Source organism: Ursus arctos, unplaced genomic scaffold (assembly GCF_023065955.2).
Source record: "Ursus arctos isolate Adak ecotype North America unplaced genomic scaffold, UrsArc2.0 scaffold_13, whole genome shotgun sequence".
NCBI lineage: Eukaryota > Metazoa > Chordata > Mammalia > Carnivora > Ursidae > Ursus > Ursus arctos.
In genome coordinates this window covers 58,805,289-58,831,505 of record NW_026622797.1, presented here as the reverse complement: position 1 = coordinate 58,831,505, position 26,217 = coordinate 58,805,289, and the positions used below count along the sequence as shown (strand labels likewise).

General features: G+C 37.6%; 1 protein-coding gene across 2 annotated transcripts in view; it reads right to left on the bottom strand.

Moving 5' to 3' along the window:
- Window positions 1-26,217, bottom strand: part of FBXL4 (F-box and leucine rich repeat protein 4) — an 85,158-nt gene that overhangs the window by 20,423 nt on the left and 38,518 nt on the right. For both annotated transcript variants that reach the window (XM_026511766.4, XM_057311173.1), the window contains exon 6: window positions 22,966-23,179. In XM_026511766.4, the coding sequence (XP_026367551.1) occupies window positions 22,966-23,179 (214 nt within the window). The remainder of the gene's footprint in view (window positions 1-22,965; window positions 23,180-26,217) is intronic.

Below are 26,217 nucleotides of genomic sequence, written 5' to 3'. Positions count from 1 at the left end.
TGCCCATAGTCGACCCCATAGGTCGACTGGTTTTATTGGCATTTTATCAATTCCTGTGTCATAACTGTTGATTATATCTGATACCTTCTCACTGAATTTTTCTTCTTGTTGAATATTTTTAATAGTTCTTATAGTGAGTGTGAGCGGTAAAATCTTAACACACATTTATACAGTAGTTATTAACATGTCAGGTACTGCTATAAATTACATATTAATCCTCACAACAAGCCTATTGTTTATACATTTAGTCCTCACAACAGCCCTACACACTCATTTACTCATTTAATAAATATTTATTGAATGTCTACTCTGTGTTAGGCACTTTATAGACACTTGGGATATAACAGTAAACACATCGGATAATAACCTATAAGGTAGATATTATTATTCCTATTTAAGATATTGTTATTCCTATTTACTTATAAAGATTTCATTTATTTGTGAGAAAAAGAGAGAGAGAGAGCAAGCACAAGCGGGGAAGGGGCAGAGGAAGAGGGACAAGCAGACTCCCCGCTGAGCAGGGATCCCAATGCAGGGCTTGATCCCAGGACCCTGAGATCATGACCTGAGCCAAAGTCAGATGCTTAAGGAACTGAGCCACCCAGGCACTCCTATTCCCATTTATTTATAGATAAGGAACGTGAGTCACAGAAAGTTAAATACCTTATTTAGTCTTTATATTTTCCCTTAATCTTGAATGAAAATTTAGCCAGGCTTAAAATTTTAGGATGACGGTTACTTTCTTTCATCACTTTGAAAGCGTTACTCCATTACCTATTAACCACCATTATTTTGATAAAAAGTCTACTGGCAGTCTAATTGTCTTCCTCTGTAGGTAATATGTCTTTTCTCTCTAGTAGCTCTTATCCCTTCATCTCATATTCTGCAGTTTCATCACGATGTATATAAAGATTTATTTTCATTTAACTGTTTGGTTTCCTGAGTGAACATCTGATTCAAAGACTTGCATCTTTCATTATGAAAGACAAAGATTCTTAACAATTTTCTCTTCAAGTATTATTTCTCTATCATTTGTCCCCCCCCTTTTTTTCTTCTAGAACTCCTACTAATGAACATTGGAATCTCCCAAGACCAGTGCCTACAGTAGTTAAAAAATATGTCCATAAACTATTCTATACTTCTTCCTTCCAGAGACAGTTCTTCTCCTTTAAGAGGGGGCTGGACTTCCTGACTTACTTCCAAAAAAAGAACATAGCAGAAGTGATGGTATGTTACGTTATTGTGATGGTTAATATACGTGTCAACTTGACTGCGCCACAGGGTACCCAGATGTTTGGTCAAACATTATTCTGGGTGTTTCTGACAGGATGGTTTTGGATGAGATTAATATTCAAATCAGTAGACTGAAAGCAGTTAACTCCCTAACGTGGATGGGCCTCATCCATCATCAAAGATCTTAATAAAACAAAAGGCTGACTCTCCTCCAAGTTACGAGAATTCTTCCTGCCTGGTGGTCTTCAGCCTGGGGCATCAGCTTATTCCTGACTTCAAAACAACACTGAAACATCAACTCTTCCTGGGTCTCAAATTTGCTACCCTTCAGACTGGCACATCAGCTCTCCTGGTTTTCAGGCCATTGGATCTGGAATGAACTATGCCACTGACTCTCCTGGGTCTCCAGCTTGCTGACCCACCCAGTGGGCCTTCTGACTTGCCAGCCTGCATAATTATGTGAGCTAGTTCCTTAGAATAAAGCTACATACACAACACACACACTCTCTCTCTCTCTCACTCTCTCTCTAATTTCTGTTTCTTTGGAGAACTCTAACATAGTTATAAAAGGGCTATGGTTCCCCTTGGTTCCACCCTCCCCTGCTGTTCACTCAGGAAAAGCCAGCTCCCATGTCATAAGGACACTCAGAAAGCCTACGGAGAAGCCCCCGCAGAGAGTAACAGAGGCCTTTGGCCAATGGCTAACAAAGAATTCTGCTGATGGCCATGTGTGTAAGCTTGGAAGCTGGTCCTCCAGCTGCAGTCAAGCTCTGAGATGACTGCAACCTTATTTAGACCCTGGGCCAAAACTATCCAGCCAAACAGCTCCCAGATTCCTGATCTACAGAAGCTATGTGACATTATGAATGTCAGCTATTTTAAATCACTCAGTTTGGAGGTAATCTATGTACAGCAATAAATAAATAATATAGTAACTGGCACATGGAGTAGACACAATATGTATTTATTACATCAATGAATAGGATTACTGTGAGGATTAACTGAGGGGTATGTACGTGTATGTGTGTGTGTGTGTGTGTGTGTGTGTGTGATGCACGGTGCCTGATATTCAAAGTTTTTACAAGTTTAAGTGCATTCCTCAAAACTCTTCTTCTAATTTAGCAATTGTGTCCAATGTAGATTTTAACCAATTTTTTATTACAGTAACTACCGTTTATTTCCTAGATTTCTAACTAGTTCTTTTCCACAACTACTTGTCCTTGCTGTTTCAGTGTGTGTTCCATAATTTCTTGTTCTATTTTAAAAGATGCTTTCATTTACTTCTTTGAACTCCCATTCCCTGACCTCACTATTTTTATTCTTCCCTGGCCAATGGTCTTGCAGACTGCCCCCATCGAGAACCAGGACTTCTACTGAAAGTACGGCAGGCTTGCTCTGCAGCAGTCCTGGGGATACTGCAGAACCAGGAGAGGCTTGGCTCAGTTCTTTCCATGAGGTCCAGCTGATACTGGGTCACTATATACTTTTTGGTATATGTGCCCAGGCCCAAATTCCTCCTTTCTCTAAGATTTCCATCCAATCCCTGGGGTGGCTTAGATAGCCATCTACCAGTCACCTAGCTCTGACTACTCCCACGTTGGGACAATAAGATTCTCTTGGTAAAGTCTGAGATGAATTCCTGTTAAAGCAGTTCTTCTAATTAAGAGTAAGACAAAAAATTTATTGCCAAGAACACCATATTAACCTGTCTGGACTGCTCCTCAGAGGAGCTGTACCTATTGCTTACCATCCAGCTTAAAGATTGTAACTTTGAGGCACAGACAACACACTTTTGAATTAAAATTCTCATAATTATATATCTAGAAAACATTTTATGTAATGGTAGATGCATTCTGGAGGAATTTCAAGCCACAGAAGAGGAATTCATGGCATACTGTACATTCATGCAAATATTCTACAATAACTTACACAGTCTGCACATTAAATTGCCAATTAAAAATTCATTTAATAGTAGAGAGAACTATTATTTTCATTCCTGCCTTAAAGAAGGAACAAGAATAAAAGAGATTCATGTCAGTCTTTCAGAGGGAGAGGCAAGATGGCGGAGGAGTAGGGGACCCAATTTCAACCAGTCCTCTGAATTTAGCTGGGTATCTACCAAACCATTCTGAACACCCACGAAATCAGCCTGAGATGTAAGAACATATATCTCTACAAGCAGAAAATCTCTGGCGGTAGTTAGGTATGAAGGACAGAGCCGTGATTCTACAGGTAGATTTCAGAAGATAAACAGAAGGGGGAGAGAGCCAACATAATCTGGTGCTGCGAAGGTGATACAACACGGGAGCACAAAAGTGTCCGGCGCTGGGGACCGGCACAGACTTGCAGACCAGTAACAGCGGGTAAAGGACTTTAGTGCAGCCCCTAGACAGGATCCAGGAGCTGCGAGTGCACGTACGCAAATCAGGGCAGCTCTTGGTTTTAGAAGTGCAAAGAGCAGAGACACGCCCCGGACCTGGGATCAACCTCTGGGAGAGTTGCTGTGGGGCACACCGCTGGGGAGGCTGTGGGTTTTTAGCAGTGGAGACAGAAACGGAGACTGTGTCCTGGAGAGCTCAGTGAAGAGCAGAATAGATGTGGAAAGTTGCCAGAGAGCAAAAGCTCAAAAAACCGGTTTCCACTGAGCACCCCCCCGCCCCAACAGGGGGCAGGGCGACTCCACCCAAGCAGGGTTGCATGAGTAATAGTGCTTCAGGCCCTTCCCCAGAAGACAGGCTGGAAGAACAAGAGGACGGCAACCCTAGGGTCCCTATACAATGGGTGCATCTTGCTTGGGTCATGGTTAATACTTTGGACTCTGTACATTCCCTCAAACACCCCTCAAGAGGAGGAACCCCCAACAAAGAAAAAAATCAGAGACTATGGCCTCTACCACAGACCTAATGGATATGGATATAAGCAAGATGTCAGAGACGGACTTCAGAGTAGCAATTATGAAGTCGATATCTAGGCTTGAGAAAAATATTAGCAACAATATAGAATCTCTAAGGGAAGAAATGAGATCTAATCAGGCCAAACTTAAAAATGCTATGAATGAGATGCAGTCTAAACTGGATACTCTGACAACCAGGATAAATGAGGCAGAAGAACGAATCAGTGAGCTAGAAGATAAGATGATAGAAAAGAAGGAAGCCGAGGAGGCCTGGGATAAACACCTAAAAGCCCAAGAGATCAGACTGAGATTAATGATGCCATGAAATGTTCCAGTGTCTGAATTACTGGGATCTCTGAGGGAGTGGAGAGAGAGAGAGAGAGGACTAGAAGATATATTTGAGCAAATCGTGGCTGAGAACTTCTCTAATCTGGGGAAGGAAACAAGCATTCATGTCCAAGAGGCAGAGAGGACTGTTCCCAAGATCAATGAGAACAGACAGACACCAAGACATATAACTGTACAACTCACAAATCGTAGATCTAAGGAAACAATCTAGAAAACGGCAAGGGGAAGAGATTTCTTACATACAGAGGGAGGAACATCAGAATACCGTCAGATCTGTCCACAGAGACCTGGCAAGCCAGAAAGGGCTGGCAAGACATATTCAGGGTACTAAATGAGAAGAACATGCAGCCAAGGATACTTTACCCAGCAAGGCTGTCATTCAGAATGGATGGAGACAAGGAGCTTCCAGGACTGGCAGAAACTGAAAGAATATGTGACCAACCAAGGCAGCCCTGCAAAAAATATCAAGGGGGCTTTCTATAAAAAAAGAAAGACCCCAAGAGTAATATAGACTAGGAATTTACAGAGACAATCTATAGAAACAGGGACTTCAAGGCAACATGGTGGCACTAAAATCATATCTTTCAACAGTCACTCTCAACGTGAACGGCCTAAATGCTCCCATGATACAGCACAGGGCTGCAGGTCGGATAAAAAGACATGACACATCCATATGCTGTCTACAAGAGATTCATTTTGAACCTGAAGATACATCCAGACTGAAAGTGAGGGGATGGAGAACCATTTTTCATACCAACGGACCGCAAAAGAAAGCTGGGATAGCAATTCTCATATCAGACAAATCAGATTTTAAGCTAAAGACTGTAATAAGAGATACAAAGGGACATTATATCATTCTTAAAGGGCCTATCCAACAAAAAGATCTAACAATTGTAAATATCTATGCCCCCAACATGGAACCAGCCAACTACATAAGCCCACTGTTAACCAAAATAAAGAATCATATTGATAATAATATTTTACTAGTAGGAGACTTCAACATTCCACTCTCAGCAATAGACAGATCATCTAAGCAGAAGATCAACAAAGAAACAAGAGCTTTGAATGATACATTGGACCAGATGGACTTCATAGATATATACACAACATTCCACCCTAAAACAACAGAATACTCATTCTTCTCAAATGCACAAGGAAATTTCTCAAGAATAGACCATATACTGAGTCACAAATGAGGTCTCAACTGATACCAAAAGACTGAGAGTATTCCCTGCATATTTTCAGACCACAGCACTTTGAAACTGGAACTCAATCACAAGGAAAAATTTGGAAAGAATTCAAACACTTGAAAGCTAAAGACCATCCTGCTAAAGAATGTTTGGGTCAACCAGGAAATTAAAGAAGAACTTAAACAATTCATGGAAACCAATGAGAACGAAAACACATCAGTTCAAAACCTATGGGATACTGCAGAGGCAGTCGTTAAGGGGAAAATACATAGCCATCTAAGCCTCACTCAAAAAAGTAGAAAAATTCCAAACACACAAGCTAACCTTACACCTAAAGGAAATGAAAAAGAACAGCAAATAAAACCTAAACCAAGTAGGAGAAGAGAAATAATAAAGATTAGAGCAGAGATCAATGAAATAGAAATCAGAAAAACAGTACAGCATATCAATGAAACTAGAAGCTGGTTCTTTGAAAGAATTAATAAGATCAATAAACCACTGGCCAGACTTATCCAAAAGAGAAGAGAAAGGGCCCAAATTAATAAAATTGTGAATGAAAGGGAATAGGTCACGACTAACACCAAGGAAATAGAAATAATTATTAGAAATTATTATCAGCAACTATATGCCAGTAAATAAAGCCAGGGCCTGATGGATTCCCAGGGGAATTCTACCAAACATTTAAAGAAGAAATAATACCTATTTTTCTGAAGCTGTTTCAAAAAATAGAAATGGAAGGAAAACTTCTAAACTCATTCTAAGAGGCCAGTATTACCTTAATCCCAAAGGCAAAGATCCCACCAAAAAGAAGAATTACAGACCAATATCCCTGATGAATATGGATGCCAAAATACTCACCAAAATCCTAGCCAAGAGGATCCAAAAGTACATTAAAAGGATTATCCATCACAGACTAGGTGGGATTTATTCCTGGGATGCAAGGGTGGTTCAACATTCGCACATCAATCAATGTGATAGAACACATTAATAAAAGAAAAAACAAGAACCATATGATCCTCTCAACTGATGCAGAAAAAGTATTTGACAAAATACAGCACTGTTTCCTGATTGAAATTCTTCAGAGTGTAGGGATAGAGAGAACATTCCTCAATTTCATAAAACCATTTATGAAAAGCCCAAAGTGAATATCATTCTCAATGGGGAAAAAGATCAGGAACACGACAAGGATGCCCACTCTTGCCACTACTGTTCAACATACTACTGGAAGTCCTAGCATCGGCAATCAGACAACAAAAAGAAATAAAAGGTATTCAAATTGGCAAAGAAGTAGTCAAACTCTCTCTCTTCGCAGATTACATGATACTTTATGTGGAAAACCCAAAAGACTCCACCACCAAATTACCAGAACTCATACAGCGATTCAGCAATGTGGCAGGATACAAACTCGATGCACAGGAATTGGTTGCTTTTCTATACACTAACAATGTAACTGTAGAATGAGAAATTAGGCAATCGATTCCATTCACAATAGCACTAAAAGCTATAAGATACCTAGGAATAAACCTAATCAAAGAGGTAAAGGATCTATACTCTAGAAACTATAGAACACTTACATAGATCAATGGAATAGAACAGAGTCTCCAGAAATGGACCCTCAACTCTATGGTCAACTAATCTTTGAAAAATCAGGAAAAAATATCCAATGGAAAAAAGACAGCCTTTTCAATAAATGGTGCTGGGAAAATTGGACAGAAGAATATACAGAAGAATGAAACTCGACCATTCTCTTACACCAAACACAAAGATAAACTCTAAATGGATGGAAGACCTCAATGTGAGATAGGAATCCACAAAAATCCTAGAGGAGAACATAGGCAGTAACCTCTTTGACATAGGCCACAGCAACTTCTTTCAGGACACATCTCTAAAGGCAAGGGAAACAAAAGCAAAAGTGAACTTCTGGGACTTCATCAAGACAAAAAGCTTCTGTACAGCAAAGGAAACAGTCAACAAATCTAAGAGGCAACCCACAGAATGGAAGAAGATATTTGCAAATGACATTACAGATAAAGGGCTGGTATACAAAATCTGTAAAGAACTTCTCAAACTCAACACCCGAAAAACAAGTAAGTCAAAAAATAGGCAGAAGACATGAACAGACACTTCTCCAAAGAAGACATACGAATGGCTAACAGACACATGCAAAATGTTCAAAATCTTAGCCATCGCAGAAATTCAAATCAAAACCACATTGAGATACCACCTTACACCAGTTAGAATGGCAAAAATTGACAAGGCAGGAAACAACAAATGTTGGAAAGGATGTGGAGAAAGGAGAACGCTCTTACACTGTTGGTGGGAATGCAAGTTGGTACAGCCACTTTGGAAAATAGTATGGAGGATTCTCAAAAAGTTAAAAATAGAATTACCCCATGACCCAGCAATTGCACTACTGGGTATTTACCCCAAAGATACAGATGTAGTGAAAAGAAGGGGCATACGCACCCCAATGTTCATAGCAGCAATGTCCACAACAGCCAAACTGTGGAAGGAGCCGAGATGCCCTTCAACAGATGAATGGATAAAGAAGATGTGTTCATACATACAGCCATCAGAAAGGATGAACACCCATCATTTGCATTGACATGGATGGAACTGGAGGGGATTATGCTTAAGTGAAACAAATCAAACAGAGAAAGACAATTATCATATGGTTTCACTCATATGTGGAACACAAGGAATAGCATGGAGGACATTAGGGAAAACTGAAGGGGGGAAATCAGAGGGGAAGACAAACCAAGAGAGACTATGGACTCTGGGAAACAATCTGAGGGTTTCAGAGGGGAGGGGGTTGGGAAAATGGGGTAGCCCAGTGATGGGTATTAAGGAGGGCACATGTTGTAATGAGCACTGGGTATTAAATGCAAATAATGAATCGTGGAACACTACATCAAAAACTAGTGATGTACTGTATGGTGACTAACATAATAATAATAAAAAAAGAGATTCATGTTGAATGCTATCACACAACTTTGCTAAATAAGAGATGGGAGATGAAATGCTAAGACTGCCATACAAGGGGTTGGAGGTGATGGCTATGGGAAACAAGGATGACCTTGGGAAAGATGCTGTGAGGAATGCAACTAGGAGTCAAATAGAGATATACAAAACGGCTGACAGGTAGCACTGAGGTGAACAAGTGCAAGTTTGCAGTTTCATGACTTTCTCAAGCAGAGCTCATGAGAAGCCAGATACTCTGGGAATACCCAGGTTTAGAGAAGACAATAATAGTTTGCAATCTAAGTGCAATTAACCAATTTCCTCCTAGAATATCTTTAGGATATTCTTTCTCTATACTGTTAGTATTCAGAATTAAAGTACTGCTAGTGATGCTGAAAGAGGAGAAACTAAAGAGAAATGAACTCTTCGTTTCCAGATAAAAAAGGGCCTGATTTGGGGGAGACCACAGACTCCATGATTCAGAGCAGGAGTTGATAAACTACTGCCCACAGGCCAAATCTAGCCTACTGCCTACTTTTGTAAATAATGTTTTATTGGAACAAAGGCACACCCAATTGTTTATGTATTGTCTATGGCTGTTTTTACACTACAACAGCGGAGCTAAGTAGTTGTGACAGAGATCATGCGGCCTACAAGGCCTAAGGTATTTACTATCTGGGCCTTCACGAAAAAGTTTGACCACCCCTACTTAAGAAAACAATTCTACCATAATGAGTACTTGCAGCACTTCTAAATGTCTAGAACACACAAATGGACAGATTAAAGCTACATTATCAAATGTGCGATGAAAAAGAAACTCAGAAATAAAAAGTAAAAAATTGTATGAACCTCTTATTTAAGAATTAAGATAGCTATTAAATCCCCAAGTCCACAAATTCTGCTGGTTAGTTAGTAAAATTCAATAGAAGCACAAGAGTAGCTCTATAAAATTAAAATACAATTTAAATAGTTATCAGCTTTAATAATGCAAGACAGCAGATACATTTTCAATTGAGTCTGGAACTTTTAAACAAAGGCCCAACCCTATTTAAATCACCATGGAAAGGAATTCACTAAGGAGTGACTGGATCCATGTTAATTTCTCCTATAGAATTATCAAAATACTCCCGTAGGTGAATGCTGGCATCTGGTAGTAGAATATATGCTCCTAAAGAAAGAATCCTTTTGCATTCTACCTAAAATCTACCTACTAACCCTGTTCAACAGCTTCAAAATCCAGTGGATAACTATACGTTACGGAGAATTACTATTAATGCCTCTGCCTGTTATAAGGAAATTTATTAAGAGGTCAAAGAAGGAAATTCAAATTTTCACATTCACAGTTTTTTTAAGAAATGCTACCCATAAACTACATAACCTTCCATTCTCCAGACTTCTAAAGTGCTAAGCAAAAATACTTAGTAAGATGATAACTGATGTTTATTATACTCACATATAAGTTTTAGACAGTCCAGATTTATGGTTTAGAGTTATAGTTATGCATACCATATACATTTTATAATACAGTGAGACATTGTTTAGCCAATGCGTGCAGTACCATGTTCACCATTTTATATTAATACAGGTTTATAGTTGTTATAACTAGTTCATAAACTTTATTGCTCACTTAAAATTAATTGTTGCTTATCTTTAATAAAGAATGCAACCCTTAAATATAACATTCTTAATACAGGACGGTAGGATTCCAAATCAGTATTCTCTACTTTAAAAAATGATTCCTAGAAAACATTCTAAAGGAACATTATAAGTTTATATATTACAGACATATATCAGCTAAAATATAGAAATATAGAGACTATTGACATCACCTGATCACAAACAAATGTACTTTCACTGATCATTATATTTCAAACACATCAGAATAATAGCTACAACTAAAGAGATGGGATTTTATAGAAGTATATTCACTATGTGAAAATTCATAAATTTGCGTAACAAATATCACCAAAGAACACAATCAATTAGCAGAATTTAAAATACACATATATGTATGGGGGCACCTGACTGGTTCAGTTGGAAGAGCATGTGACCCTTAATCTCTGGGTAATGAGTTCAAGCCCCACACTGGGCATTGAGATTACTTAAGAAAAAAAAAAAATACACATATATGTATGAATCTTCCTCTAATTTTTTTTTTTGTCCCAGTGTTCCAATCTCAATAAATTTGAGGAAGGGGAATATAGAACAAAAGAAGTATTTTGTGGGACGCCTGGGTGGCTCAGTCGTTAAGTGTCTTTTTCAGCTCAGGTCATAATCCCAGGGTCCTAAGATCAAGTTCTACATTAGGCTTCTTGCTCAGTGGGGAGCCTGCTCCTCCCTCTACCTGCCGCTCACCCTGCCTATGCTCTCTTTCTCTCTGATAAATAAATAAATAAATAAATAAATAAATAAATAAATAAATAAATAAAATCTTTAAAAAAAAAAAGTTATTTTGAGACCTGTTTAAAGCACTTGCAACTAACTATATGTAGAAACAACCATCATTCTAGAATATTTAAATTCAATTACTTTACAGAGATTTGCTATGAACCGTCTACTACAAATTGCTCTCTTTTATACAGTTTAAATATACAATATGGTATAGGTTATACAATGATACATAATCCCAACTGAATATCAGAATACGGTTCAAATAATTTGTTAAATTCCCAAAGCCCAAGTGTGTGACAGAACAGAATCAGACTACATCACACACGCTGGCCCCGCCCTGGAGCCTCATTCAGAAGCTATGTGTACCACTGTAGTGGATCTCTTCTATAATCATACAGTTGAATACAGCCTTGCTCACTGATCACTAAACTGACCAATTTCCATATCAACCCATAACGGATGACGGCAGAGATCTGTAGTCACAAAGTCACAGCAGTTTCCACACAAGCTGGACTTGACAGTAACCTTACTGATTATACAAAAAAAGAATGTTTCAATCAGAGGGGTGAGGGTTGGACTGTCAAAGAAGCACGTAAGAGGAGCCTGAGGCATATGCTGGTTGACACTGTTCATTTAAAGAGAGTGCATTAGTCCAAAGACTTTATCTATCTTCTTTCCTGCTAAGCTGGAAGTGTCCACCTGTTCTGTGCTGGTGCCTTTCATCATTTAAGTCACATAACTAACTCTCAGTGTTCTCAGTCTAAGAGAATGGCTCTCACCAAATAAGTCTTATAACTATAATTTGGTTTCCCTTGTGATATGTCAACAGTGAGAGAATGTGCTCGTCAGCTACGTCCAGCGAATGATGTCCTAGCCAGGTAGACTTCTTACACCTGACTTACTGGTGGACGATAACGAGCCTGATCCCCAAGAGATGACACTGCCCCACATCCTGCCTCACTGCACTGACAAGTCAGGCTTCTTGGCCCTAAATGAACCTTGACCCTGAACGAACCACAGCCATATATACTCAACCAGACCAAAAGCCTCATATTCCCACTGGAACTTTTTTTTTTTTTTTTTTAAGATTTTATTTATTTATTTGACAGAGACAGCCAGCGAGAGAGGGAACACAAGCAGGGGGAGTGGAAGAGGAGGAAGCAGGCTCCCAGCAGAGGAGCCTGATGTGGGGCTCGATCCCAGAACGCCGGGATCATGCCCTGAGCTGAAGGCAGATGCTTAACGACTGCACCCCCCAGGCGCCCCCCCACTGGAACTTCTATAAAGCCTGTCAGGATAAAAAGAAGTATATTCTTGCCTGGAGACATATATTGAAGACTTTAAAAGTTGTTAACTTTTAGTATATGATAGTAAGTTATATATATTAAAAGTTATTAAAACTCTTAATTCTGTTTAAGAATAGGGGTACCTGGGTGGCTCAGTTGGTTAAGCATCTGCCTTTGGCTTGGGTTGTGACCTTGGGGTCCTGGGATCCAGCCCTGTGTCGGGCTCCCTGCTCAGCGGGGAGTCTGCTTGTCCCTCTTCCTCTGCCCTGCACCTTCACTCAGGCTCTCTCTTTCTCACTCGCTCCTTCTCTCAAATAAAATCTGTAAAAAATTTTGTTTAAGAACAAAGTAACTACTAATATCCTTCGCTTTACATGTTATCTAACCAAATTAATCTGTCTGAAGTGGACTGTATTTAAGTGGCAGTTAGCCAATGACCGCCTGCATTAGTCAATTTAGGTGACCAATGTAGGTTCTTCCTGTATCCGTTTCTCCTCTTGGTCTCAGTTATCCACACTGGCTCTGTTAAGCGAGTGGCCATCCCGTTCATTTGAGTCTGTTAGCTGCACTGACTCCATTAAAGGAAAGGCCATCCCTGCTTCTACTTAGCAGTATAAAATAATGTGTTCTTTAAATCAAGTAAGAATGCAGTACGGAGACCACCATTATCTCTGTGTCAGAAAGCAAATTCATGGCATTAAATCAAATCATTCTGTTTTCAAAAGACAGTTCCTGTATCTTTTGCGGGACAGCTGAGGCGCAGGGTGGGATGCATTTTTACTTGTGTATCTCCTCTCTGCCAAATAAACCGGCACAGAAAAAAGAAAATATGAGGAGAGTGCTGATATTCAACAGAAGTAAAGATCGACTGCTTCTGTTGTCTTCTAGTTGGTGAAGATGAAGGCAGCGGGGTCCTTGAAACTGTCGTCCCTGCCCTGGTAGGCCAAGTAAACAGCTGCCGAACCATACTTGCGGATTACTGTCATACACTAGTCCCCCACAATACCTATAATCAGTTTTTTCACTTCTTCAGATTCTTTCAATTTATGCTCTATCATTCTTGAAGTGAGGCAATCAAAACTGGATGCAGGTGTTCCATTTATAACTCCAACTTTTAAAAAACACACTTGGTTTTCTTGTCTGCTGCTAAGCAACAGAATGGCATTCTTACTGAGTTACTATCATGCCCCATCTCACACCCATTCCAGGTTTATATATATATATATTTTTTACATACAAAGAAAAAGTAAACAGGCTCAAACTTCTAACACTAATCCAGATTGTTTTAGTCAAGGCACAGGATTGCTCTTAAAGACACTTCTTATGCAATGTGTTAAAAAGTTACTGTTATGCCATCCTCTACAAGTTGTATTAGTTGATTAGGGCTGCTGTAACAATGTACCATAGACTAGGAGGTTAAACAACAGAAATTTATTTTTGCACAATTCTGGAGGCTAGAGGTCTGAAATTAAGATGGCAGCAGGGTTAGTTTTTTCTGAAGCCTCTCTTCTTGGCTTGACACTGGCCGTATTCTTCCCCTGTCTTCACAGGCTCTTCCCTCTGCGTGTGTCTGTGTCCTGATCTCCTCTTCTTATAAGGACACCAGTCATACTGGATTAGGGCCCACTCTGATGACCTCATTTAACCTTAATTACCTCTCGAAAGACCATTTCTCCAAATACAGTCACATTATGAGCTACACATGAATTTGGGAGAGACACAATTCAGCTCATAGCAAGCATTTAAGAGTAGGTTGCAGATACATGCCCCTTTACAGCAAAGAACTATATCTTCCACTTATTTCCAAATGGTTCAGGAAAAAGTTATGCACATGGTAGGGGAATCTACTTTTTATGCCACTTTTCTTTAAGTCTAAAATTATTTTGAAATAAAAGGTTTCCTTTTAAGTATTTAAAAGTCTATTTAATGAGTTAAATTTTTACAGCCCTCCTCTCATGAAAATACATCATCATGTACGGCAGAAGAAGTGACTGTAATCAATTCTTATTATACATAGTAAGAATCTTGTCAACAGAGAAGAAAAGGACCAATGGGACTGAAGCAAATCCTTCCTATCACCATATGTCTAACTCTATTACAATTACCTCTTCGTCACGAATAGCAAAAGATCCAAAGTTCAACAAAAGTTTCTTTCCTTTCTGCTCTAAGTTCCCATCTTCTTTTTTTTTTTAAAGATTTTATTTATTTATTTATGAGATAGAGACAGCCAGCGAGAGAGGGAACACAAGCAGGGGGAGTGGGAGAGGAAGAAGCAGGCTCATAGCGGAGGAGCCTGATGTGGGGCTCGATCCCATAACGCCGGGATCACGCCCTGAGCCGAAGGCAGACACTTAACCGCTGTGCCACCCAGGTGCCCCTAAGTTCCCATATTTTGGCTAAAATGGTGTCTATACAACCTAAAAGATCCACCAAATTCATTAAAAAGAAAGTTACCCTGTTTACCAACCCATTTCACTAGTTACTCTGGGAACATGCAGTAAAAAGGCCCAAGTCTTGGCTCAAGGGTCATTTCTTCTAAAAAGGTTGCCCAACGTGGACCACTCCTCGACTAAGCACAAGCCAGTGACATTTTTAGTATGCATTTGGGCTGACTGCACACCGGTCCACTTAGTCTCTCTTTATCACAATATTATCTTGTTTCTTACAAGGCATATGTTTACTGCTCCGCGTCCAGTGAAATTCAACAAATGGAGACCACTAACTCTCCAAATAGCTTATTTAGTGGTTTTTTTTTTTTTTTTTTGGTTGAGTTTTAAGAAGACATTTGTTATTTCTCTGAGGAAACAAATTCTCATCTCAATCCTAAACATCTAAAAAATGAAAGAGATCTCATGAAATGAAAAAAAAAGTTGAACCATATTTCACTATCTTTTAGGGCTAAGAATTCTGAACAGATACAGTTCAAATATTTTCTTACAAGTTTTTCAACTTCAGATCTAACCATCCATCTGCTTAATACATGTGCTTATCTAATAATGAAAAAAATGAATTGATAAGAGCTAGCTATTATTCATTCAATACACGTTTACTGAATACCTACTACATAAATTCATTATAATGAACACCAGACACTGTTCTATGTACTAGTCGTGAAGAAGTATACCGTCAAACATGGTTCTTCCAATTATGGAGTTTGCAAGTTAGGAATGAATATTCCTTTCACCAGAAATAAATCAAAAGGGTGAAAGAGATAATTCAACCTAAATCTCCCTTTGCACAGGATGGGAAAGATACTCCCATTTAGGAAGATCTATAATACTTCATGGAGATGGAAATATTTGTGTAGGGTCATGTTGAATAAATCTATACTATCATTTTCACATTTACACAAGTGCATCTAATTTATAAAGTGTGTGGTTCTTTTAAACGTAACATATAACCTAGTTTGGTCTTCTCAATAGCCTATGTGATAGGGTAAGCTTGGTTTTTTAAATAGACAAATAAACATTTAGCTTAGTACCAGTGACTTACCCAAGCACAAAAATCTTTTAAGTGGAAAAACCAAAATAAGAACTGAGTTGGATGACTTAGGTCCATGATACAGACTAAATAACAAATATCTTCCCAGTTTTTAAATTATCAAATAGCATGGGAATCAGATACCTGAACCCTACTACTAAGCAAAAGTTTTAATCACAGCTAAAGTCTCAACAAGATCCTACTGCTGCTTTCTCTCACTGTAGGGTACCAGCTACAGTATCAGCCAAAGCAGTGGAGCTGGGCAGGAAAATCTTTTCTTTCTTTCTTTTTTTTTTTTTTATAAATTTGATGTGCTGCACTCCGTAAATTTAAGGTGTACAGTGTGTTACTTTAATACCTTTATATATTGTAATATGATTGCGATGGAAGCAATCAATATTTGTATATCATTACAGTATAATATTATTGTCCATATTCATTATACTGCCCATCAGATCTCTTTGGCTTTTTTATTACACGTTACACGTTTGTACCATTAAACACCATCCATCTTATCCTCCCCCCACTCCTTATCCCCCTGGAAACCACCATTTTACTCTGTTTTTTCTTTTTATAGGTTTGACTTTTTAAATGAACCAGGCCAAATAAAAGCTGGGCTCAAAAATTGGTGACAATGACACCTAGGGCTTATTTTAAAGTTGCTCTCATTTTAGTTTACCACCAAAGCAGCAATCAAGCAGCACAAAGGATATGCACCGGGATACGACCCCAGTTCCTGACAAGGCTACGCATGAGGCTCAGTGGTCAATGCAGCAGCCCTGACGGTGAAATCTGTCAGGGAGAGAGAAGCCCACTGCCCTGTGCTCACTGCCTGTTTCACCACTCACTCAGGAAGGGGCCCCATCAGTATGCCAGGATCTACCTACCAGCATACAAGGCAATTCTGACCCTATTATACTTTCATTTTCCTGGGTTCTCAGTCTTATTGACTAATCAGACCTGCAACATGCCTGGCTATGGCTAGCCACTTAAGAACATACCACTAGACATCAACAACACATCATTTCACATGCCAGAATTATCTGTGGGATTATCTGTCCCAATGCTACTCTCCACTATGGTATAATATTGAGAATTGGCCTATATAAACTATTTGCTTAAAGCAGTTTATTACGTACTGATTCCACAAACTATTACTTAAATGTAATTTGAATATATATATATATATATATATATATATATATATATATATATATATAATTTGAATAACTTACTTATAAATGCAGAACTAAGACTCAAAGTAAGTTTGCTCATAATAAAAATAAAAGACAAAAATTCCACTTCCCTATGGTAGTTTCAACCAGAAGATATTTATAGAATATAACTTAGTAGTTTCTATTTTCCACTGGATCACGATGTTGTGTATGTTAGTTACAATGTTATACTTACTTACCAATTGCAAACTAGAAAAGGAATAGGTAGTAAGGAAAAATCTCTGGTTTAAATAGAGGCAGCCAAATTATTGGAATAACCACCATTCTATAAGCTTTTATATATCTTACAATTTTAACTATAACACTAAAACCACCAAAGCTGGGTTCAAAGCCTGACTCTAACTTATTGCTCTGTGCCACTAGGAAAGTCACTAATCTTTTGGAACCTTCATTTGATCATCTATAAGATGAGAGTGACACCTACTTTCATTTGACTACTGTAAAGGATTAAATTATACGCAAAATGTCTAGGAGCAAACAGAATATATTAAGGAAGCTTTCTCAAACTTTGGGATTAAAACCCAGGCCCCAATATCGACTAAGGCTTTGTCCACTATGCACACAGACAAAAGTCTTATAAAATGGCATGGATGTATTGTGTTTATTAGTGTAAATTATATACAGGCACATAAAGAGTAACTCTACTAAATCATAAATCTGACCTCTCTGAAGTTAAATGCTGTAACAGACAACATTTTATAATATTAATTTTTGCTTATTTTAGAACTTTGTAGAATTTAGAAAAATGGGTATAAAAGTGGCACTGGATAGGGGCGCCTGGGTAGCGCAGCCGTTAAGCGTCTGCCTCCGGCTCAGGGCGTGATCCCGGCGTTCTGGGATCGAGTCCCACATCGGGCTCCTCGGCTGGGAGCCTGCTTCTTCGTCTCCCACTCCCCCTGCTTGTGTTCCCTCTCTCGCTGACTGTCTCTCTGTCAAATAAATAAATAAAAATCTTTAAAAAAAAAAAAAAAAAAAAAAAGTGGCACTGGATAATTTGTATCCTTGTTTAAAAAAATTTTTCTCAAGAAGTTCGAATTTGTATCTTCTTTTTCTTCTCACATATTTCCTTAGAGCAAACAGAGGCATTTAAGATTAATTGCTGTTCCTTTTTTTTAAAAACAGTTTATAACATCTGAATGTACTGCCAATGATCACGAGGAAGGCTTAGAGAGAAGCCAGGCCCCTGCATCGTGTCTTCTTATTCCCTGCTTGCTCTTTATCCAGCACCACTGAGTGCAGGAGAGGAAATGTACACGCATGGAAGAAAGAAAAGGTGATGTAATGCTTTGCTTAAGTGAAGAGGGAAGTGTTTGCAGATTGATACAAATACCAGTGTTATAGCTTCTGCTTGTTAAAAGAGGCCAGCTGATTTTGCTGCCTTCTCCCTTTATTCCTGTGAGCTCCTTAGTATCCACGTCGGTGTCTGATATAGAGCCCAAGGATGAGAAGACAATAGAAGTGAGTAGAGTATAGGTGGAGAGCATTGAATACAGACTTGAGAAGCAGTACACATTGCCTGGGTTTTTCCCAATTTTGGATTTTCCCATTTATATCACTGAAATAGCATTATTTTTTATTTTATTGTAAGTCAACTATAAATCACTAAAATTTAATTTTATGAATTTTTTACATATTCAGTGTCAGAAAAATTGTATAAATTTATGAATTATTTTTATAATATTTTAGCAGATGGACTAATAAAAATAAACTTTAAGAGGTAGTAACGTAGGGTACAACACAAATTTTATTTAATGGATTCATATAATGATTTTACATCTATACTGAAGTAACTGAGAGAAGCTGGAGATGAGCTATCTAGACTTAGATACATATGCTTAGATCTCCACTCTTGAAAGAGGAAATCTTCTCAGTCCTTTATAAATCACACTTTTAAAAAAATATACTCGTATGCGGAATTTAAGAAACAATGAACAAAGGAAAAAAGAGACAAGCAAACAGTCTTAAATACAAAGAACAACTGGGTGGTTGCCAGAGGGATGGTGAATGGGAGGATGGATAAAACAGAGAAAGGGGATCAAGAAGACATTTAACACTATGAGAACTAATGTACAGAATTGCTGAATCATTATATTGTATACCTGAAATTAATAAAAATAAAAGAAAATGATTTAGTCATATTCTATCAGCTTCTTAAGGTTAATTAAAGAAAACTAGACCACTTAATGATTTCCTAACACCTAGATCATGTTAATACAGAACATTTCAAAAGCATCCCATGGGATTTTTTTTTTTTTTAAATCACCATAGATGTAAGGTAACCAGCAAGTTAATATAATTTCTTAGTTCTTACCTTATTTTCCTTCTTGAAGATTTGTTTAATAATTGTGCTATACTTCTTCTTAAAGCTAAATTTAACCAGATAATTTTTAAATGAGGCATTATCTTGCTCAAAGGATCTCAGAGTTTATAATACATAGTATTATATAAAATAGTAAAATACCAACAAAAATAAGGTAGGGTATGATTTAAGAATGGACAGACCTACCCAAGAAAAAGACAGCTGACAATTTTATACTCACAAATGCTAAGTCATTTCACGACAGACAAATGAAAATATGGGCTAATATTACCTTTAAGCTGACATTCAGGGACAATAGCCCTTTCATTTTACAAAAAAAAGAATCTGGGAATTTGAGAGACTATGTGACTCAACCTAGATCATTAAGCTTGTCACTGGGCCAGAATTAGAACCAGTCTTCTTTCTACCATACCAGGTCACCAGGGAAACTCAAGCTAAACATTTTGCCCCACATTGAAAATACTGTATTAAATAGAAGCTCTTCTACTCACATACTCAGGCTTCCATAGATTAGAACAAACACCATATCTATAAAAGGGTATATACTCTGATCTACCAATAAAAAAGGCTATCTACCCAAATGGTTTTATAGGTAAATTCTATAACAGGTAATTTCCATCTATTCCAGTTATGCCAGAGCAAAGAGAAAAATGGGAGTTTCCCAAATCATTTTGCTATGCTGTCATAATCCTAGCCCCAAACCTGATAAATAGCATGAAAAGGAAAACCACAGCTCAATCTCACTTAAGAAAGCAGATGTAAGTTAGTTATAATATAAATCCTTAAAGAATATTTATTATGAACCAGGCACTGTTATAGATACTTCATGTATATGAAATCATTTAACCCTCATAAAAAGTCTTTGTGATGCATACTATTATTACCTCCATTTTATAGAAGGGAAAGCTGAAGCACAGGGGTCAAGAAACTTCCTCAAGGTAACAATTCTTAAGGGATAAAGCCAGAATTCAAATTCAGGCAATTTGGCTCCAAAATATTAGGAAACTAACCTCGTTTTGTATTAAATTAAAAACATGCAGGGATGCAAGGACTATTCAACATAAGTCATTATACTGATAAATAAAAGAACAAAAAAGATGAATGCACTCATTAATGGAGGCTTAAAAAGTAATATACATTTTTGATAAACTATTCTTAATCAAACAAGAATGATAAAATGCCAAAACTACTTAGATATGAGAAAAACTACTTAGCAGTTAGCAACATCAAACATATAAAATTAGTAAGCTGAATGAGGACCTGTCTGCTTAGTGTGATACTAAAGTTCCGATGCCTAAAATGGTGCCTGGCACATAACAGGTAGTCAAATATTTGTTGTATAGATATTTTTAAGATGAAACAATAAGACATCCCCACCATATAAAAATAAGACTAGTATACCTATTATGACTCTATTTATTCCACATTACTTATTACATTCTATCTAATGAAGCAACACTTTAAATATTGAAAAAGAAAGAAAAAGTGTATTAATTTTGAGATTATATAATCGCATCATTAGAAAATCCAAAAGACATAAGTAAAAAGTTATTAGAACATATGAGCATTCAGTAAGGTGAGCAGATACAAGATAAATATACAAAAAACAACAAACTTTAACAATAACCAATCGAAACTAAGTAGAAGAGGAAACAGTATCTGAGACTATAAAATGCAAGAGATAAATCTTTTAACCAGAAAGATATAAGACCTAAGTGAAGAAAACTATAATATGCTCTTGGATGTAAAACGAGGCTTACATGAACAACAGAAAGCCTTATTAAAGAGCAAAATGAAATAAAATGAATGTACTTCTAATAAAATCCTTGCTGAAAGATACTACTGGAAGATGAATATACAAGGATTAACAGAAATGTTTAAAAAGAATAGAGATGAGACTTTCCCTACCATAGAGTAAAACGTACTACAAAACTGCCACGATGACACTATTAGTACTAATATTTATTTATTGAGAGCTTACTGAGAGTTTACTATGTTCTAGGCACCCTCTAGGCACTTTACATGTAATTTGCACTTTACATGTAATTTAGTTCTCACAATGACCCTGAGATCTGTATTTTTATTCTCTCCATTTTAGAGAAAAGAAAACTGAAATACCAGAGGTTAAATACCAGGAAAAACTGAAAAAGGTAACATTCAAAACTGTCCAGGGTTCGCTACAGCGGGAAAGCATCTGCTATACCATTTTAGAAAAGTAATTTGGTTATCTTATGCATTCATTTAATAAATATTTATCAAATGACCGATCTTACCAAGTACCATTCTAGACGTTAGAAATACAGCAATGAGAAAGATGTACAAGGCTCCTACCTTCATGACATTTATATCCCAGTGTAAGGAGATAGATATTAGCAAGAAAACAAATCAAATCACTTCAGAGTGATACAGACGCTAAGAAGGAAATAAAACTGGATGATATGGAAGAAACAAACTAGAATTGGGTGACTAACTTTTAATCAATGTCAAAAAGTGATCTCTGAAAAAAAAAATACTTGAACACTGAGCTAAGAAAAGGGCAGCCATGTAATAAGCTAGAAGAATATTCTAGACAGCCAGAAAAGCAAGAGCCATAAGCTGAGACCACATCAGAATATGTTCAAGTAATAGAAAGAAGGTCAACATGACTGAGTAGAGGAAACAAGTATATGACAGTAAGTGGGTGTTTACTACAGGGGCCCAGGCACATCCTCTTTGATCCAGCAACACAATTTAAAGGACTCTATCCTACAGCAATAATAGCATGTATATGCAAAACTCTGCACAAAAGAATGTTATTGCTAGATAATTTGTAAAAGAAAAACAACTGGAAAAGCCTGAAAGTTGATCACTTGGGGAATGGTTGAATAGATTATGGTCTAACCTATACTACACAGTTAATGAAAAGAGTCAAACGCTATGTATGTGGTGATCTGGAAAGAAGTCCTAGAAACGCTAAGTGAAAAAAAGCAAGGAGATCAATATAAATGACAAGATTCCATTTTTTGTTAATGAGACTCCTGAACTATGGTATTGAAAAAAAAATTTTAAGATTTTATTTATTTATTTGAGAGGGAGAGAGAGAGAGAGAGAGAGAGAGAGCGCAACAGCAGGGGTAGAGGAAAGCAGACACCCACTGAGCAGGAAGCCTGACTCAGGGCTTGATCTCAGGACACTGGGATCATGACCTGAGCCCAAGGCAGATGCTTAACCAACTGAGCCACCTAGGTGCCCCATGGTATTGAATTTTAACTCCTAAGTCTAGTCCTGGATAAATTCCACTTTGCTTCCTCCCCCTCCTGCACACCATCACTCTACCTCCTTCTCTAATTCATTCCCTGACAGCATTTCAGCTCACCTTAATCCATTGCTTATTTCTTTACCTGGAAACATGCACAACATACAAAAAATTTAAGAACACAGAGAAGAACATTTTCCTGTAATTATAAAAACAACACAATAGACTAAATAATTCTGAAATGACTGAATCAGCTCTATTAATTTTAGAACAGTCAAGTGGCATCAAAATCTATTTAAAAATCAGAAATCACATTATCATGAGCAATTACAGGCAACTAAATATTCAGTTGGCTATCACACTAGCAAAGATGTAAACGATGATTATTCTTACCTCTACCTTTGTTCTATAAAGAACAAGTCGTCTAAGACTGCATAATTTGGCAATGTGGTTGAAAGCTTGAGGTGGTAGTTTATCGCAGGATGAGAGATTCAAGTCCTGTAAATTTGGACACATCTCAGAAATAATCTCCAAGCAAGTTTCATTAAGAAAGTGGCTGCAAGATAATTCAAGGCGCACTAATTCAGATCCACAAACCTTCAGAAACCTGTAAAAACAACGTTCCATGTGAATTTTGTAAAACGAAAAGATACTTTTTTACAAGTACACTGGAATTATCTCAACTCTTAGCAGTCACCCTCAGAAGAATGGATTTCTATTAGGGGAAATGTAAAACTTGTTTCACTTAAACTCATATTTACTACTTACCAAAATAGGCATGGTTGGGCTAAAATAAATCAAGCTGATACAGTAAGAGGTATTCAAATCATATATAAAGTAAGCTAACACCAAGTGAAAAATTAAGAAAGCAGAGAATGTTTTTCTCCTATCTAAAACTCACATCTCAGTTGGTAGAGCCAAAAAAACCAAAAACATAACAAAACCCTTAGAAGATATTTCCCCCTAAACAATATCCATACAGTACTGGATAATTTATTTTGAATGTGGCACACAAGGTGAAAGCTTTAATTAAATGACCTCAAATCAGACTCGCCTCCTCTCAACTAAGGAAATGTCTGAACTGGTTTAACTGTCCTATTGTAATGTTCCTTATAACTGTTACTATTTACTAGACCGATGTTGAAATCATTACAAGATATTCAATTGCAGCTTCACATAAAATACACAGAAATAACTCAACATGGCGGACACAAAACTCTCTGTCAGAGTGGTAGTAACAACACCTTAGTTGTGTTACATATCTGTGGGCAGGGAGACAGTGCTGTCCATAATCATCATCTGAAAATAATAAAAGTAAATGTGAGTCTAGCAATATTTGAATCCATAAAACTTTATCAGCTAAGCAAATTGAACTCTTAAGTGCACCAATCATCCCTGTTCACGTCTCCTGACATTTTCTTGCCCATCACAGGGCCACATCAGTAACATACTGTTAGTTTATTTATGCTACATCTTTTTTCCTGAACAGATTAATTAGCTTCCAAATACACATATAATGTAAAATTAACTAAATCAATCACTTATGAAAATAAGGGAAGTAACACTGGACTTCTAAGTCAAAAGATTAATTTTTTGCCCTGTTCCACTTCCTGGCATGTGACCTTGGAAAAGGCATTTACCCCAGTCTCAGCACTTTCTCAGCTGTAAAAGGCAGACTAGAATTACATAACAGCACTCACCACACTGCCTCATGGCTTTGAACATCAAACAATATGTGAAAGCAGTTGGTAAAGGTCAAAGCACCCCACAAACATTAAAATAAAAATTGAATCTTGGCCAACTCATATTCAAACAACCATAAAAAATTCAATTGCTATAAATTTATTTTAAATGTTGAAAATAACTATTGCCCACATCTTATTTACACCTGAACACCCATTTATTCTTAATCCACTGCAATATGTGTTTTGCTCTCCCTAAATCTGCCCTTTCCTTTTAAATGCCAAATTCAATGCCTTTTCTTTTCAGTGCTTGAATTACTTGACTTATCGTGGCATTTCACACAACTGCCCACCCTTCCTTAAAATTCCCTGACACTCCTCAAACTACTCCTTCTCCCACATTTCTTTCAACCTGTCTCACTACTGTTACCTTTGCTAAGTTGAATTAGCTAAACTGCGGTTTGCACCAAGCATGTTCATTCATTAATTCAACGAATATTTATTGGGCTCCTATGACGATCCAGGCATTACTCTAGGCACCGGGGAGTTAGCAATGGACAAAACAAAGTCCCTGCTCTCATGGAGCTTACTTACATTTTGGTAGGAGAGGCAGGCTATAAACAAGTAAAAGAGTAAAACAAATAGTATATTAGAAAGTGCAAAGTGTCAAGGAGGAGATAAAAGGAGGGAAGGGCAACAGGAAGTTATCAAGGTAGACAGGGTGGTCAGAGATGCCTCACTGAGATGATGAGTCAAAACCCAAAGGAAGTATGGGGGTAAGCAAAGCAGGTATCTGGGGAAGAACATTCCAGGCTGAGGGAAGGGCAAGCCCAACGGCTCTAGGGCAGGATACCACATAGAATAAGGAAATATAAAGAGACTGATGCAGGAGATACGAAGTGAGGGGGAGATGAGAAGCAGGTCAGAGAGGTAAGAGGCAGTTCATATAGTGTGTATCCCATAAATACTTTGGCTTTGAGGGAGATGGCATTGTCAATCATCAGAGGGTTTTGAGACTAGTGATACAACCTCCTTCTGTTTTAGCAGGATCACTCTGGTTTCTGTGTAGAGAATACACTGAAGGGGAAGAGGAGTAAAACCAGGGGGACAGTCAGGACAGAGGAAAGAGAACATGGTGCACTGGATCCAGGTGGTAGCACTGAATGTGGTGCTCAATATTCAGATTCTGGATCTATTTCAAAGGTGGGCAATGTATACTAAATTATGACACACCTTCTCTACACTCAACTGAACTCAGGCTCATCTATTCCTCAACCACTACATTTTTTTCCCCTCTTAACTACAATTTCCTTCTTACCAATTTGTTTAGATTGAGTTTTATCAGCTTCCTTGAATCCTTTGGCAACTGAAACAGATTTTTGGCATACCCAATACTTAGCACAATGTCAGGCATAGAAAAAACATTTGATGAGAGTTTATTGAGTGTCTCTTCTAATTATGAAAATTCACTTGAAGAATTTAAGTTTCCTCTACTCCAGAACACACTAAGTTCTATGGACTCAGGGTATTTTTCCCTTACTAGGGTTAAACTGTTCCCAAGAAATACGATGAAATTAACCACTTTACCTACTTTTGAGTATAAATAGTAGTTATAGGTAGTTCTTCATGTTTTTGTAAGCTAGCAACCTAGAAATGGATGTAGGGTTTCAAAGAACTGAAGACTATTCTATTTTGATTTGGTACTTCTGCAAGTATTGGCCGATTACAAAAGCTAAATGAGTATATTAACTCTTAAAATCTTTAGGCATCTTATCTCTTAAAGGTCTTCATTTTTTGGCTAAACACTTTGTTGTATAATTTTTTCTCATACTGGACTTGCAATATTTTGACATCTTTCCTCCTTACCCTCATGATTGAACTTTTCTCCTCTAAAGAATTTATAGAGTGATGTCAAGCCAATCAGCAGAAAGCCAGCTGTTAAGAGACTAGAAAACTTCCCAAA